General features: G+C 40.6%; 1 protein-coding gene across 1 annotated transcript in view; it reads right to left on the reverse strand.

Moving 5' to 3' along the window:
* Window positions 1-16,864, reverse strand: part of TBC1D17 (TBC1 domain family member 17) — a gene marked incomplete in the record, with an annotated part of 286,719 nt that overhangs the window by 99,455 nt on the left and 170,400 nt on the right. Inside the window, 1 exon segment of the mRNA XM_053690831.1 lies at window positions 12,701-12,812. Coding sequence (XP_053546806.1) covers window positions 12,701-12,812 — 112 coding nt within the window.

Consider the following 16,864-nt stretch of genomic DNA (forward strand, 5'->3'; position numbering starts at 1 on the left):
ACCGAAACAGAGAAAGGAGAAACCATAGGGTGCAGTGGTGACTGTAGTTTAATTAAAATTTAGACCTGCCTTAAAATGACAGGGCGGGCCGTGGACTGGATACACTACAAGAGAAATAAATTTATCAGGTAAGCATAAATTATGTTTTCTCTTGTTAAGTGTATCCAGTCCACGGATCATCCATTACTTGTGGGATACCAATACCAAAGCTAAAGTACACGGATGATGGGAGGGACAAGGCAGGGATTAAGCGGAAGGAACCACTGCCTGAAGAACCTTTCTCCCAAAAACAGCCTCCGAAGAAGCAAAAGTATCAAATTTGGAAAATTTGGAAAAGGTGTGAAGCGAAGACGAAGTCGCGGCCTTGCAAATCTGTTCAACAGAGGCCTCATTTTTAAAGGCCCAGGTGGAAGCCACAGCTCTAGTAGAATGAGCTGTAATCCTTTCAGGGGGCTGCTGTCCAGCAGTCTCATAGGCTAGGCGTATTATGCTCCGAAGCCAAAAGGAAAGAGGTTGCTGAAGCTTTTTGACCTCTCCTCTGTCCAGAGTAAACGACAAACAGTGTAGATGTTTGACGAAAATCCTTAGTAGCTTGTAAGTAAAACTTCAAGGCACGGACTACGTCCAGATTATGTAAAAGACGTTCCTTCTTTGAAGAAGGATTAGGACACAATGATGGAACAACAATCTCTTGATTGATATTCTTGTTAGAAACCACCTTAGGTAAAAACCCAGGTTTGATCCGCAGAACTACCTTATCTGCATGAAAAATCAGATAAGGAGAATCACATTGTAAGGCAGATAACTCAAAGACTCTTCAAGCCGAGGAAATAGCCATCAAAAACAGAACTTTCCAGGATAAAAGTTTAATATCAATGGAATGAAGGGGTTCAAACGGAACTCCCTGAAGAACTTTAAGAACCAAGTTTAAGCTCCACGGGGGAGCAACAGGTTTAAACACAGGCTTAATTCTAACCAAAGCCTGACAAAATGCCTGGACGTCTGGAACCTCTGCCAGACGCTTGTGCAAAAGAATAGACAGAGCAGAAATCTGTCCCTTTAAGGAACTAGCTGATAATCCTTTGTCCAAACCCTCTTGGAGAAAGGACAATATCCTAGGAATCCTAACCTTACTCCATGAGTAATTCTTGGATTCACACCAATAAAGATATTTACGCCATATCTTGTGGTAGATTTTCCTGGTGACAGGCTTTCGTGCCTGTATTAAGTTATCAATGACTGACTCGGAAAAGCCACGCTTTGATAGAATGAAGCGTTCAATCTCCATGCAGTCAGTCTCAGAGAAATTAGATTTGGATGATTGAAAGGACCTTGTATTAGAAGGTCTTGTCTCAGAGGCAGAGTCCATGGTGGAAAGGATGACATGTCCACTAGGTCTGCATACCAGGTCCTGCGTGGCCACGCAGGCGCTATCAGAATCACCAATGCTCTCTCCTGTTTGATCTTGGCAATCAGTCGAGGGAGCAGAGGAAACGGTGGAAACACATAAGCCAGGTTGAAGAACCAAGGCGCTGCTAGAGCATCAGCGTCGCTTCTGGGTCCCTGGACCTGGATCTGTAACAAGGAAGCTTGGCGTTCTGGCGAGACGCCATGAGATCCAACTCTGGTGTGCCCCAACGATGAATCAATTGAGCAAACACCTCCGGATGGAGTTCCCACTCCCCCGGATGAAAAGTCTGACGACTTAGAAAATCTGCCTCCCAGTTCTCTACGCCTGGGATATGGATCGCTGACAGGTGGCAAGAGTGAGTCTCTGCCCAGCGAATTATCTTTGAGACTTCTAACATCGCTAGGGAACTCCTGGTTCCCCCTTGATGGTTGATGTAAGCCACAGTCGTGATGTTGTCCGACTGAAATCTGATGAACCTCAGTGTTGCTAACTGAGGCCAAGCCAGAAGAGCATTGAATATTGCTCTTAACTCCAGAATATTTATTGGGAGGAGTTTCTCCTCCTGAGTCCACGATCCCTGAGCCTTCAGGGAGTTCCAGACTGCACCCCAACCTAGAAGGCTGGCATCTGTTGTTACAATCGTCCAATCTGGCCTGCGAAAGGACATACCCTTGGACAGATGGACCCGAGATAGCCACCAGAGAAGAGAATCTCTGGTCTCTTGATCCAGATTTAGTAGAGGGGACAAATCTGAGTAATCCCCATTCCACTGACTTAGCATGCATAATTGCAGCGGTCTGAGATGCAGGCGCGCAAATGGCACTATGTCCATTGCCGCTACCATTAAGCCGATTACTTCCATGCACTGAGCCACTGACGGGCATGGAATGGAATGAAGGACACGGCAAGCATTTACAAGTTTTGATAACCTGGCCTCCGTCAGGTAAATTTTCATCTCTACAGAATCTATAAGAGTCCCTAGGAAGGAGACTCTTGTGAGTGGGGATAGAGAACTCTTTTCCTCGTTCACTTTCCACCCATGCGACCTCAGGAATGCCAGAACTATCTCTGTATGAGACGTTGCAATTTGAAGCTTGACGCCTGTATCAGGATGTCGTCTAGATAAGGAGCCACCGCTATGCCTCGCGGTCTTAGAACCGCCAGAAGTGAGCCCAGAACCTTTGTAAAAATTCTCGGGGCTGTAGCCAACCCGAAGGGAAGAGCTACAAATTGGTAATGCCTGTCTAGAAAGGCAAACCTTAGGAACCGATGATGATCTTTGTGAATCGGTATGTGAAGGTAGGCATCCTTTATGTCCACTGTGGTCATGTACTGACCCTCTTGGATCATGGGTAGGATGGTCCGAATAGTTTCCATTTTGAATGATGGAACTCTGAGGAATTTGTTTAAGATCTTTAGATCCAAAATTGGTCTGAAGGTTCCCTCTTTCTTGGGAACCACAAACAGATTTGAATAAAAACCCTGTCCTTGTTCCGTCCGTGGAACTGGATGGATCACTCCCATTACTAGGAGGTCTTGCACACAGCTTAGGAATGCCTCTTTCTTTATCTGGTTTGCTGATAACCTTGAAAGATGAAATCTCCCCTGTGGAGGAGAAGCTTTGAAGTCCAGAAGATATCCCTGAGATATGATCTCCAACGCCCAGGGATCCTGAACATCTCTTGCCCAAGCTTGGGCGAAGAGAGAAAGTCTGTCCCCTACTAGATCCGTTTCCGGAAAGGGGGCCGTTCCTTCATGCTATCTTGGGGGCAGCAGTAGGCTTTCTGGCCTGCTTGCCCTTGTTCCAGGACTCGGTTAGGTTTCCAGGCCTGTCTGGAATGAGCAACAGTTCCCTCTTGTTTTGAAGCGGAGGAAGTTGATGCTGCTCCTGCCTTGAAATTTCGAAAGGCACGGAAATTAGACTGTTTGGCCTTTGATTTGGCCCTGTCCTGAGGAAGGGTATGACCCTTACCTCCAGTAATGTCAGCAATAATTTCCTTCAAGCCAGGCCCGAATAAGGTCTGTCCCTTGAAGGGAATGTTGAGTAACTTAGACTTTGAAGTCACGTCAGCTGACCAGGATTTAAGCCATAGCACCCTACGCGCCTGGATGGCGAATCCGGAATTCTTAGCCGTTAGTTTAGTCAAATGAACAATGGCATCAGAAACAAATGAGTTAGCTAGCTTAAGTGTTCTAAGCTTGTCAATAATTTCAGTCAATGGAGCTGTATGGATGGCCTCTTCCAGGGCCTCAAACCAGAATGCCGCCGCAGCAGTGACAGGCGCAATGCATGCAAGGGGCTGTAAAATAAAACCTTGTTGAATAAACATTTTCTTAAGGTAACCCTCCAATTTTTTATCCATTGGATCTGAAAAAGCACAACTGTCCTCAACCGGGATAGTGGTACGCTTTGCTAAAGTAGAAACTGCTCCCTCCACCTTAGGGACCGTCTGCCATAAGTCCCGTGTAGTGGCGTCTATTGGAAACATTTTTCTAAATATAGGAGGTGGGGAAAAGGGCACACCGGGTCTATCCCACTCCTTGCTAATAATTTCTGTAAGCCTTTTAGGTATAGGAAAAACATCAGTACACACCGGCACCGCATAGTATTTATCCAGCCTACACAATTTCTCTGGTACTGCAACTGTGTTACAGTCATTCAGAGCAGCTAATACCTCCCCAAGCAATACATGGAGGTTCTCAAGCTTAAATTTAAAATTAGAAATCTCTGAATCAGGTTTCCCCAAATCAGAGATGTCACCCACAGACTGAAGCTCTCCGTCCTCATGTTCTGCATATTGTGACGCAGTATCAGACATGGCTCTTACAGCATTTGCGCGCTCTGTATCTCTTCTAACCCCAGAGCTATCGCGCTTGCCTCTTAATTCAGGCAATCTGGATAATACCTCTGACAGGGTATTATTCATGATTGCAGCCATGTCCTGCAAAGTAATCGCTATGGGCGTTGATGTAAATGGCGCCATACTAGCGTGCGTCCCCTGAGCGAGAGGCAAAAGGTCTGCCACGTGGGGGGAGTTAGTCGGTTGTTTAAGGTGAAATCAATACATTTAGTACACATTCTCCTATGGGGCTCCACCATGGCTTTCAAACATAATGAATAATGAACAAGTAGTTTCCTCTGTGTCAGACATGTTTAAACAGACTAGCAATGAGACTAGCAAGCTTGGAAAACACTTTAAACAAGTTTACAAGCAATATAAAAAACATTACTGCGCCTTTAAGAAACACAAATTTTGTCAAAATTTGAAATAACAGTGAAAAAAGGCAGTTACACTAACGAAATTTTTACAGTGTATGTAACAAGTTAGCAGAGCATTGCACCCAATTGCAAATGGATGATTAACCCCTTAATACCAAAAACGGAATAATAAATTACAAAAACGTTTTTCAAACAGTCACAACAACTGCCACAGCTCTACTGTGGCTTTTTACCTCCCTCAAATACGACTTTGAAGCCTTTTGAGCCCTCCAGAGATGTCCTGGATCATGCAGGAAGAAGCTGGATGTCTGTGTCTGTAATTTTTGCTGCGCAAAAAAAGCGCTAAAATAGGCCCCTCCCACTCATACAGTGGAGAGCCTCAGGAAACTGTTTCTAGGCAAAATTCAAGCCAGCCATGTGGAAAAAAACTAGGCCCCAATAAGTTTTATCACCAAACATATATAAAAACGATTAAACATGCCAGCAAACGTTTTATATTACACTTTTATAAGAGTATGTATCTCTATTAATAAGCCTGATACCAGTCGCTATCACTGCATTCAAGGCTTTACTTAGATTAATGCGGTATCAGCAGCAGCAAATTCCATCCCTGGAAAAATATAACTGCACATACCTTATTGCAGGAAAACCTGCACGCCATTCCCCCTCTGAAGTCACCTCACTCCTCAGAATATGTGAGAACAGCCATGGATCTTAGTTACTTCTAAGATCATAGAAAACGCAGGCAGACTCTTCTTCTAAATACTGTCTGAGATAAACAGTACACTCCGGTACCATTTAAAAATAACAAACTTTTGATTGTAGAAATAAACTAAGTATAAAACACCACACTCCTCTCACGACCTCCATCTTTGTTGAGAGTTGCAAGAGAATGACTGGATATGGCAGTGAGGGGAGGAGCTATATAGCAGCTCTGCTGTGGGTGATCCTCTTGCAACTTCCTGTTGGGAAGGAGAATATCCCACAAGTAATGGATGATCCATGGACTGGATACACTTAACAAGAGAAAACTATTTATTAGTTTCTAGACACTCGATTTAAAAGTGGATATAAATTAATTGACATTTCATGAGCTATACGAATATAAGGGGACGTCTCCCCAAAAAATATTAATCACAGTAAAAAGATGAATTAAAACTTTACTAAAATAAACTATAATCTAAAAATCTATAGCGGATATAACAATCCTATACAATCTCTAAATTATGGCAACATGTAGCAATCTGAAATATTGCGGTATCTCGAGGTGTTATGTCTCTGGAAAAATTCAGTACTTATTACCGCCACATAGATTAGCTTGATATCGTAAGTGCATAAGTTCAGTTCGTTGTGGCTAAGAAATCAAAGTCCTCTGCATATTCAGGCACGTTAATAACAACCCCACCCTTAATTTAAGACAGTTAATAATGTGCTTGAATATGCAGAGGACTTTGATTTCTTAGCCACAACGAACTGAACTTATGCACTTTAGAGACAGCTGAGTATGATCCCTGCACCACTGACGAAACATACAAAGCTGAAGAGGTCTCATGTGAAACCGATCAAAAGGAATTGCATTGGACGCTGCAATTATGAGACCCAAAACTTTGATACAAAGAGCAACAGAGGGAAAGGAGACACCTATTTTAAACGTCCCTGCTCTGTTAGAGAAAGGCTCATGGAGACTGAATCCATTTGAAAACCTCAAAAATTTACCTTTGTCTGAGGAACCAAAGAACTCTTTGGAAAATTGATCCTCCACCCATGTTGTTGAAGAAACAACAAGAGTTTGTAGGTGTGAGAATCTGGTAAAGGAAAATGGTGCTTTTAAAAAAGCCAAACCCGATGTGCACGACACAAAGGACATACGTGCGTTCACCCGACATGCGTAATCCAAGAAGCTTAAGAGCAAAAAAAAAAAAATAATAATAATAAGTAACTACAGAGCAAGCCAACATGCTCTATGCCGACACGCGTAAACCCAAAAGATTAAAGAGTGAAATTTAAACTAAGCGAGCCAAAAAAAAACAACGCGCATAAAAAGCAAGGGGAATAACATATACAATATACAAGAGAAGTGAGTACAGCCCCAGTGCAATATCACTTAAATGTCAAATGATTCAAAATTGTATAACCTAACAATAACTGCATTACGTCTAAGTTGTACAGTAGGGTATTTGCTCTTATGTAAAATTAAAAACTAAGGTTAGATTTACTATATATATACTTTACATGTCCACCTTTATTTTTGATGACAGACTCAATCCTCCTTGGCATGGAGGAAACCAGTGTCATACCAATTTCTGGAGAGATGTTCTGCCCTTCTTCAGAGATAATTTTTTTCAGTTGCTCTTTGCTGGAGGACTTGTGTTGCTCTACCATTCTCTTTAAAATACCCCAAAGGTGTTCTACTGGATTCAGGTCAAGTGACATACTTGGCCAGGTTATAGTTCTCACTTGTTTCTCCTTTAGAAACTCCTTTGTGATTTTGGCAGTGTGCTTTGGATAGTTATCATGCTGGAACATTCGTCCTCTGCCAAACTTCTGTAGACTGGGAGTCATCTTGTCAGCCAGTATTTTGGTATATTGCAGGCATTCATGGTGCCATCTATAAATGTGATCTCCTCAACACCTTTTGCAGTCATGCAGCCTCATATCGTCACACTCCAACTTCTATGATTCACTTTTGGGACATGCATTCACTGTAATAATCCTGACCAGGTTCACACCAAACAGGCTGCACCCCATCTGAGCTGAATTTTTTTTATCTTGGTCTTGGCCATCTTACCAAAAATGTGCTCCCAGTATTAATCAGGATTTTCATGTAGTTTAGCAAAGTTTAACCTTGCATTTTTGTGTTGAAGAGCAAGCAAGGGTTTTTTCCTTGGATGCTGTCCATAGAAGTTGACATTATGCAATGCCCTTAGCACTGTCTGAGCTGTCATAGAAACTCCAATTTCTATCAATAATTCCTGAGACAAATCTGAAGCACTTGCCTTGATGCAAATCTAAAGCACTTGCCTGTTTTTCAGAGCTAGATTGTGTAGTAGCGCACTGTTCATGGCGTCATTTTAGGAGGACAGCGACTGCGGCTCTGATTGTTGGCACTGTGTATCGATCTATACCTCCTGATTACTGCGGCAACTGCGTTTTGACTGATTTTTCCATCTTTGTGAAGTCTCACAATCAGATTTTTTCAATTCCTCTGGCAATTCTTTTCCATGTGGAGACATGATGCAAACTTAGACAGACACAGCCCATTGGTCAAAAAATTAGACTGTTCTGGTCACTATGCTCATGCAATTAGGCTAATTGGAAATCATAGGTGTACTCAATATTGTTTTAGTGATCTAACTTGTGTGTCAGTGACCACAGGTGTATTCACTTTTGTTGCATTAAAGGACCAGTAAATGTACCAAATAATGTTATATAATTCTGCACATAGCGCAGAATTATATAAGATTAGCTTAGCGATAGCTTTATAAAACAAAGGGCTGCATAGATATTTACCTAAGAAAATTACTTTTACAGAACGCTGCTCCTTGCTCTACTGAGCGGGTCTGGTTTTTTTTCCAGAAGTGCATCGTGGCACGCTGTCTTTTCACAGCCGGCCCGATCGCGCCATTTAACTCAATCTAGCTCGCTGCAGCTACCAGACCAGCTGTGAATAGACAGCGTACCACGATGCGTTTCTGAAAAAAAAACAGACAGTTATAGAGAGATTGGGGGTGGAGATTTTGGAAGGAGGAGGGAAAATAAGGAGCTCATTTTTGGAGAGATTTAGCTTGAGGTAGTGAGAGGACATCCAGGAAGAGATGTGAGAAAGACAGTTAGTGACACGGGTTAGCAAGGAAGGAGATAGGTCTGGTGCAGAGAAATAGATTTGGTTGTCAATTGCATAAAAATGATATTGGATATTATTAGGGAACCTAATAATGACGTGTAGATTGAGAAGAGAAGGGGACCGAGGACAGAGTATTTTTAGGATTAGGACACAATGAGGGAACAACAATCTCTCAACCAATGATTTCTGAAGAAACAAACTTAAGAGTTGTGCTCTAAGAAACAACCTTAGGTGTTGTCTGAAGAAACAGCCTTAGGCAAAAAATAAATAAATTATGTCCGTAAAACAGCCTCATCCTGATAAAAAAAAAATCAGATAAGGAGACTCACAAGAAAGAACAGATAATTCAGGAACTCTTCTAGCAGACGATATGGCCAAAAGAAACAACATTTCCACGAAAGTAGTTTAATGTCCAATTTATGCATAGGCTCAAACGAAGGAGCCTGCAAAACCCTTAACACTAGGTTAAGATTACAAGGAGGAGAAAAAGGCTTGATAACAGGTTTAATTCAGACCAGAGCCTGAACAAAGTTATGAACATCTGGAAGACTAGCAATCTTTCTGTGGAACAAAACTGAAAGAGTAGAAATCTGCCCTTTCAGGGAAGTGGCAGATACTCTTATCTAAACCATCCTGCAAAAACGGAAGAATCCTAGGAATTCTAAAAAAATGCCAGAAAAAAACATGATTTACACACCAGGAATTGAAAGTTTTCCTAACATTGTGATAAATCCTCCTAGAAACAGGCTTACAAGCCTGAATCAGAGTTTCAATCACAGAATCTGAGAAACCTTTATGTCTCAGAACTAAGAGTTCAATTTCTAAACGTGCCTTCCTTCTTTGGAACAATGAAGAGATTTGAATAAAATCCCCTGTTCCTGCAAAGGAACTGGAACAATCACTCCTATATCTTCCAGATCTGAGACAGATTGAAGAAAAACCTGAACTTTTACAGGATTCCTTGGAACATTGTTCTGAATCCAATTCAATATCCCTAAGAAACAATATTCTGAACCCAGGAATCTGGGACAGACTGAAACCAATTCTCCTAAAAGAGGTTTAATCTGCTTCCTACCAGGACTACTGGATCAAGGACCATATCTTCAGGCGGTTTTAGAAGCAGGAACAGATTTCTTACTCTGTTTGGACTTGTTCCAGTTAGCATTAGGCCTCCAGACTGAACAAGAGAGACTTTGCTTTTGAACAGTCTGTTTTCTGTTCTTTATTATGACGAAAGGAACGAAAAAAAAATAGAAGCTTTGGATTTTCCTTTAGACTTCCTGTGTTGAGGAAGAAAAGCTCCTTTCCCCCCGTAATAGTATCTAAATTGGTACCAAATAACCGCTTTCATTGAAAGGAAAGAGACAATCTAGATTTAAACACTATATCAGCATTCCAATAAGAGAGAAACAAAGCCCTCATGGCAAGAATAGCTAAAGACATGCTTTTGACATTAATTTTAATTATATCAAACACATCATCACAAATAAAATAATTTGCACTCTGAAGCAAGCTTAAGCTCTTGGAAGCCTTGGGATCTTTGCCTCCTCCTAGTAGCAAGGAGTTAAATTCCAAAAGTAATGGATCATGGAATTAAAGGGACAGTCAACACCAGAATTTTTGCTGTTTTAAAAGATAGATAATCCCTTAATTACCAATTCCCCAGTTTTGCATAACCAAAACAGTTATAATTATACACGTTTTACCTCTGTAATTATCTTGTATCTAAGCCTCAGCAGACTGCCCCCTTATTTCAGTTCTTTTGACAGACTTGCATTTTAGCCAATCAGAGCCGTCTCCATGGTAAATTCACGTGCATGAGCTCAATGTTATCTATATGAAACTCGTGAACCAATGCCCTCTAGTAGTGAAAAACTATCAAAATGCATTTAGATTAGAGGCGGCCTTCAAGGTCTGAGAAATTAGCATATGAACCTCCTAGGTTTAGCTTTCAACTAAGAATACCAAAAGAACAAAGCAAAATTGGTGATAAAAGTAAATTGGAAAGTTGTTTAAAATTACATTCCCTATTTGAAACATGAAAGTTTTGTTTTTTTTTGGGACTCGACTGTCCCTTTAAACCACCTTATGAAAGAAAGGATCTACAGTAATTTGCAAATTAAAAGGACAGTTAAAGGGATATGAAGGCCACATTTTTTCTTTTATGATTCAGATAGAGTATGTGATTTTTACTTCTATTATCACATTTTTCTATGTTCTCTTGGTAGTTTTTGTTGAAAAGAAAGGACGTATGCTTAGGAGCCAGATGATTTCTGGAGCACTATACGCCAGCAGTTTTGCTAGAATGTTATCCATTTGCAAGAGCACTAGATAGCAGCACCATTTCCTACTGCCATGTAGTGCTTCAGATGCCTACCTAGGTATCTCTTCAACATAGAATATCATGGGAATAAAGCAAATTTGAGAAGAGAAGTAAATTGGAAACTTTTGTTAAAATGGTCTGCTCTGTCTGAATTGCAAAAGAAAAAAAAATGTTGGGTTTCATATCTTTAAGTGAAAATTAAACTTTAATGATTCAATGTTTAACAACTTTCGAATTTACTTCTATGATCTAATTTACTTCATTCTCTTGGTATCATTTGTTGAAAAGCATACAAAGATACGCTCAGGAGCAGCAATGCACTACTGGGAGCTAGCTGCTGATTGGTGGCTGCACATATATTTCTCTTGTCATTGGCTAACCTGATGTGTTCAGCTATTTCCCAATCGTGCACGGCTGCTCCTTCAACAAAGGATTCCAAGAGAATGAAGCAAATTTTCGAATAGAAAGTATTACCAGATTGTGCATTACTCTTTGTGTGAGGTCGCACAAAAGAGAATACACCCTGCGATATCAGTTGTGTTCCACTCATAATCTATGCCATTGTGTTTAAAGGGACATTCCAGTCATAATGTTAATGCACATATATGAATTACATCTTTGAAAAGAAACATATTTGCAATATACATGTATTGTCAAAAAAGCTTTTAGTAAAAGTTATCACTGTTCCTGTGCTAACATTTTCCTCTGCACGTGCATGTGAAGTATAGCTAGATATTGTCACTGCACCCACATTTTAAATAATGCAGCTGCTCAGATAATATGATTATAGGGGACATTGTACTATATTTTTTCTTTTCTTCTTGCTTTTTAAGAGAAAGAGGGCATTTCAGAATGTACTTGGGTCATTTATATTTTTAAATAAATCTGCTGCTAAAATAAATCAACTTTGAGCCAAAGTTTATGGGGGAGTGTCCATCTGCACCAATAGAGATGTGGGAAATATTATTGCAAGCCGCAAAGCATTAAAGGGACAGTAAAATCAACATTAAACTTTCATGATTTAGATAGAGCATGTTCTTTGTTGAAGACTAAACCTAAGAAGGCTGGTAAGAGCTAAGGAGTGTGCACGTGTCTATGGCATTCTATGGCAGCATTCTTTTTAACTATGTAGAACTACTTTAAACAATGTTGAAAAAACTGCTGCCAGATGGCTAAAGACGTGCATGCTCCTGAGCTCACCTAGGATTATTCTTTACAAATGATACAGAAATAAGCAAAATTAGATAGAAGTAAATTGCAAAGTTGTTTAAAATGTCATGCTCTATCCAAACAATTAAAGTTTAATCAGGACTTTAATCCCTTTAATAGAATATTATAAACTGAGCAAAACCCATTTAAATAGGATTAGTTTCTACTTTACCTTGGTGTCATTGCACGTTATCATCCCTGCACAATTAAAGGGACATTAAACCAAAAAAAATGTCTTTTATGATTAAGATAGAGAATACAATTTAAAAAAAAAAAGTCTCCAATTTACTTCTATGATCAAATTTATTTCATTCTCATGTTATTCTTTGTTAAAGAGATACCTAGGTAGGTAGCGTGCACATGCCTGAAGCAGGAAAATAGTGCTGCCATCTAGTGATCCTGCTAATGTACAACAGTGTTGCAAAACCACTGCTATATAGTGATGCAGACACGTGCACACTGCTGAACTTACCTTCGTGCTTTTCAACAAAGTATAACAAGAAAACAAATTAAATTGGATACTATAAAGTAAATTAGAAAGTTGTTTAAAATGTTATGTTCTATCTAAATCATGAAAGAAAGATTTTGGGTTCTACATCCCTTTAAATATTAGATTTTTTTGCTAATATATTACAACTTTTCTCCTCCGTAATTGGCCTACGGAAAACAATGAATAGCATTGTTAGTACTTACAGACACCAAGTCAGAGGAGTTCTCATCAAACAACTGAAGTTCATCAAATGAGTGTGAAAGTGCATGTGAATCATGTGGATAGACCATGAATAACCGAGAGTCCTTAGGTGAACTGTAAGAAGAAAGCAAACAAAAAAATGATAATAAAACGGATCAGCTAAAGCACATTTTGTTACACTGTGATTCACAGGCCTAAGTATAAAAACAAAGACTGTTCATGGACTTGTTAATGCGCCTGTGAGTGATATTAAAATAACTTATTTAATCGCTATCCTTTGTTCAGCTGAATAAGAACGATGCCTACACTCTGAGGCTTGATTGTCCTTGCAGCACAAATTTCACCCATTACTGTCATCTCCTCATCAGCAATTAAGATTTCTGGTTTTTGATGACACAGAAAAATTCAATGACAAACTATGAATTGTTTTACTAGAAAAGTGCTGACTGGAGACAAACACAGCATTGCTACGGTTTAATGCAAAACACATTATACATGACCCCATCTGACATATCACAGAATGTACCTGCAATGTATGTTGACATATTTTTGTATTACATGTGTATATGTTTAATTCCTTAGTACATATTATTTATGAAAAAAGGGTTAACGCACACAAGTAAATTGGGAGCCACAAGCAGAAAACCACCAGTGAGCCAATAATGAGCGGAAGTTGCACAACCCACTTGGGAGGTGATCCTGAGTGGGACTTTACATATGTGTTTAACCCCTTTGTGGATAAATATTGAAGGTGCTATCATTAATTTTTGGCAATGATACATTAACTAGTCATTAGAATTATCACTATTAATGCATTGTAAAATACCCTACACTGTGTACTGTCTTTCTGGGTAAAACTGATAAGATCAATGACGCAGGACTACTTGCTGACTGTCACTACACTTCTTACTCTTCAATCTCACAAACTCATATTAGACAGGTGAAAAAATGGCCACTTTTTCTCTCTTCTACTCTAATTATTACTTTTATCTCTATCCCCCCTCCCACAAGCGACCAATCTCTCCCTCACAATAGCCTTAACTAACGTTTTGTCTCTATACTCAACATATCCTACACCCCCCCCCCACACACATAAAGTGCCCCTCCTTAGGAGAGGACTACCAACGTAGTTTATCTTGTCAATACCGCACCTTCTGCTATTAAATCAATTAGACTCCCTTTACTATATAGTGTTGAATACGTAACCCCTCACTCTTAAGCCTATTTTAGTTATCTTTTTTTTTCTCCTCCTCTCCATCTCCCCTCAACATCATGACCCTGACATGCATCTCCCACAATGTTAGGGGCCTTAACACCCCTAATAAACACAACAGACTTCTACGATACCTTTCTAATGCCAGGTCCCAGGTGGCATTTCTCCAGGAGACTCACTGGGTGGATGGTTGCCCTATCCCCATTAAATCCAAACAGTACCCAACAGTTGAAACAGTTAAATCCAGAGGGGTGGCAATTTTAATACATAGAAGTATACTGTATGAAAGAATTAACATACATGCAGACCCTCAAGGTTGGTTCCTTGTCATCAAATGTAAGCTAGATGATGTACCATATACCCTTGCATCCTACTATGGCCCTAACACAGGCCAGATTAAACCATATAGGAAGTTCCTGCGCTAAGTGACCATAAATTAGGCAATCTACTCTTGGCGAGAGACTTTAATATGCTCTTAGACACCACCCTTGATAGACGATACCCCAACCACAAGCTCTGCAACCTCCCCTCACTCAGTATATCCAAGCAGTTCACTAACCTAATAGCACAATATAATCTTTTTGATATCTGGCGCTCCCTCCATCTTACAACTAGGGACTACTCATATTATTCCACAGTTCATAACAACTACACGAGAATTGACCATATATTTTGCGAACCCTATCTCTTAGGCTGCACAAGGACTATACAAATGCCCAGTTGCCTTGGTCAGACCATTCTCCCATTCAGATGACACTAAATTACCCCGTTAAGATGTCTTCTAGACCTTCCTGGAAGATGCCCGAGTTTCTCGGTTACAGGAGGAAATCAAACAATTTCTAAGTATAAATGACAATGGGCTGCGACTGACTAATCCCTTTGGTGTTCTTTTAAAGCTTACATAAGGGGTTCAAATCTGAAAACAGAAAAAAACAAGGTGGAACCCTAGCACATCTACACATTCAGCTCCGTAGCCTAACCTCTAAACATAAAGCCACATTAGACCCCACATACTAACCTAAATAGAAATTATAAAATCACAAATTTCGACCCTAGAAAATAAGAGAATACAGTGGCAAATACAAACGTTAAAACATAATTACTATGCCAAGGGTAATAAGGCGGATCATCTTTCAGCCAACAAATTAGGATAATGTACTGCTGAAGCCAGAATTCCCTACATCAAAACCCAGGGAGGGGTTGTGCGTCTGCCATCAGACATAGGTAAGGCGTTTGCCAAATATTACTCAAAACCTGTACAACCTGAAAAAATCTCAGGACACCCTTTCCCTTATCTACATCGGATATCAAAATTTCTCGACTCATTATCCCTACCGACCCTTACTGACGAACAAAGAGACTTCTTGGACTCTCCCTTTAGTGTAAGAGAAGTAACCCTAGCCATTAAATCTTTAAAAGCCCACAAAGCCCCGGGACCTGATGGATACATGGCTCTCATCTATAAAAAAATATAGCCCCTATATCTTCCCCCAACTTGCCCGAGTATTCTCATTTGCCAGACAGACAGGAGCCCTCCCATTTGAATTCCTAGAGGCAACAAGGAAAAACTGCTTCAACAGAAGCAAAAGAAAACAAAAAAATGTTAGGACCAAGTAACCGTCCAACAATTATGACCATAAGAGCCCACGCCAGAAACAAGAGAAATCACTGGTCCCAAAATGAGCCCAAAAAAAACCTCAGAGAAGACTAGAGCCCTGCTGTCTACGAGACCAAACAAAGAACACCCCCCACCCCCCCGAACATGACAAGGACAACCAAGACTCTCAATACCTACACTTCCAAATAGGAAGATACATAGAAGTAAGCAGTGTATGCTAAAAAAAAAAAAGTCTGAGCGAAGTACCAGACTGCAAGAGAGACTAGGACATGTATAAAATACTCCCCATCAAAACAGGTCAAAGAATAGAAAATTCAGAACCATCGCCTGCATCGATACAGATGCAAAAAAAACGTAATAGGAAAATCTAAGTTCCTGAAGAGGCAAAAAGACTATAACGGATCTGCCTGATCGCAGTCCACATCCTAGCGAAAACAGAAAGAGTACATTAACCACAGGAAACCGACCAGAAACTGGCATCTAGAATTTGTTTAGGGGCCCATATACCAGGGCAGAAGGCGACAGATGATACAACCCGTAACCCCCCCGACTGATAGGTAGCCAGGCTAAACCTCAGGCTAGAGGAATTACCCGCCCCATCCAGAACCGGCTAACAAACCCTTCTTCCGGTACATCCTGAAAAGGGACAATGGAGAACCTCAATAAAAAATATAAAAGCAGGGGGAATCAACACCACTCCACCAAGAAACAGGAGGGAGAAAGGCCGCCATCCCCAAGATAACAAGGGAACAGCTACAAGCTGAGGAAAAGACTGATACCCTTCATAAATAACCCTCTCACAAATCCAAAGGCGAAGATCCAGTCAAACTCCATAAAGGAAGCTCCCATAATAAAGAAGCTCAAACTATGAAATGAAGTCGCAGCATAAGAAAGGCAATCAGATACCCTGACGCCTGCTCCCGACAGACTGAGTCAACCCAGAAGGGGTGACACAGTCAAGGAGGGCAAGGAAGATAAACATCCCAAGCCCTAAAAGATTCATAGATTATCCTAAGAAAAGACTGGGACAGGCACGGATGCCCAAAAAGCCTATGCCGGATTCCCCAAAGGTTCCGTTCCAAAAAACCTCTTCGTGAATCCAGAACAAGGTACGCACAGAAGGAGAGTCCCTCGACCTCCTGCCAAACTCTCAGAGACAGAAAAAGGACCTATTTCAGAAAGAACCCAACTGGATAACAACAGAAAACCAAGTCCCCAGACTATTAACCTCTGCTTTGGAAGGCTAGCTGACACCAGAAGCCCAAAGCAGATCAGAAAGCAGGAGTTTTGCCTGGGTTCAATCCCACTGACCGAAGATTCCCAAAAATAGAAGGA

This window comes from Bombina bombina, chromosome 8, assembly GCF_027579735.1.
Source record: "Bombina bombina isolate aBomBom1 chromosome 8, aBomBom1.pri, whole genome shotgun sequence".
NCBI lineage: Eukaryota > Metazoa > Chordata > Amphibia > Anura > Bombinatoridae > Bombina > Bombina bombina.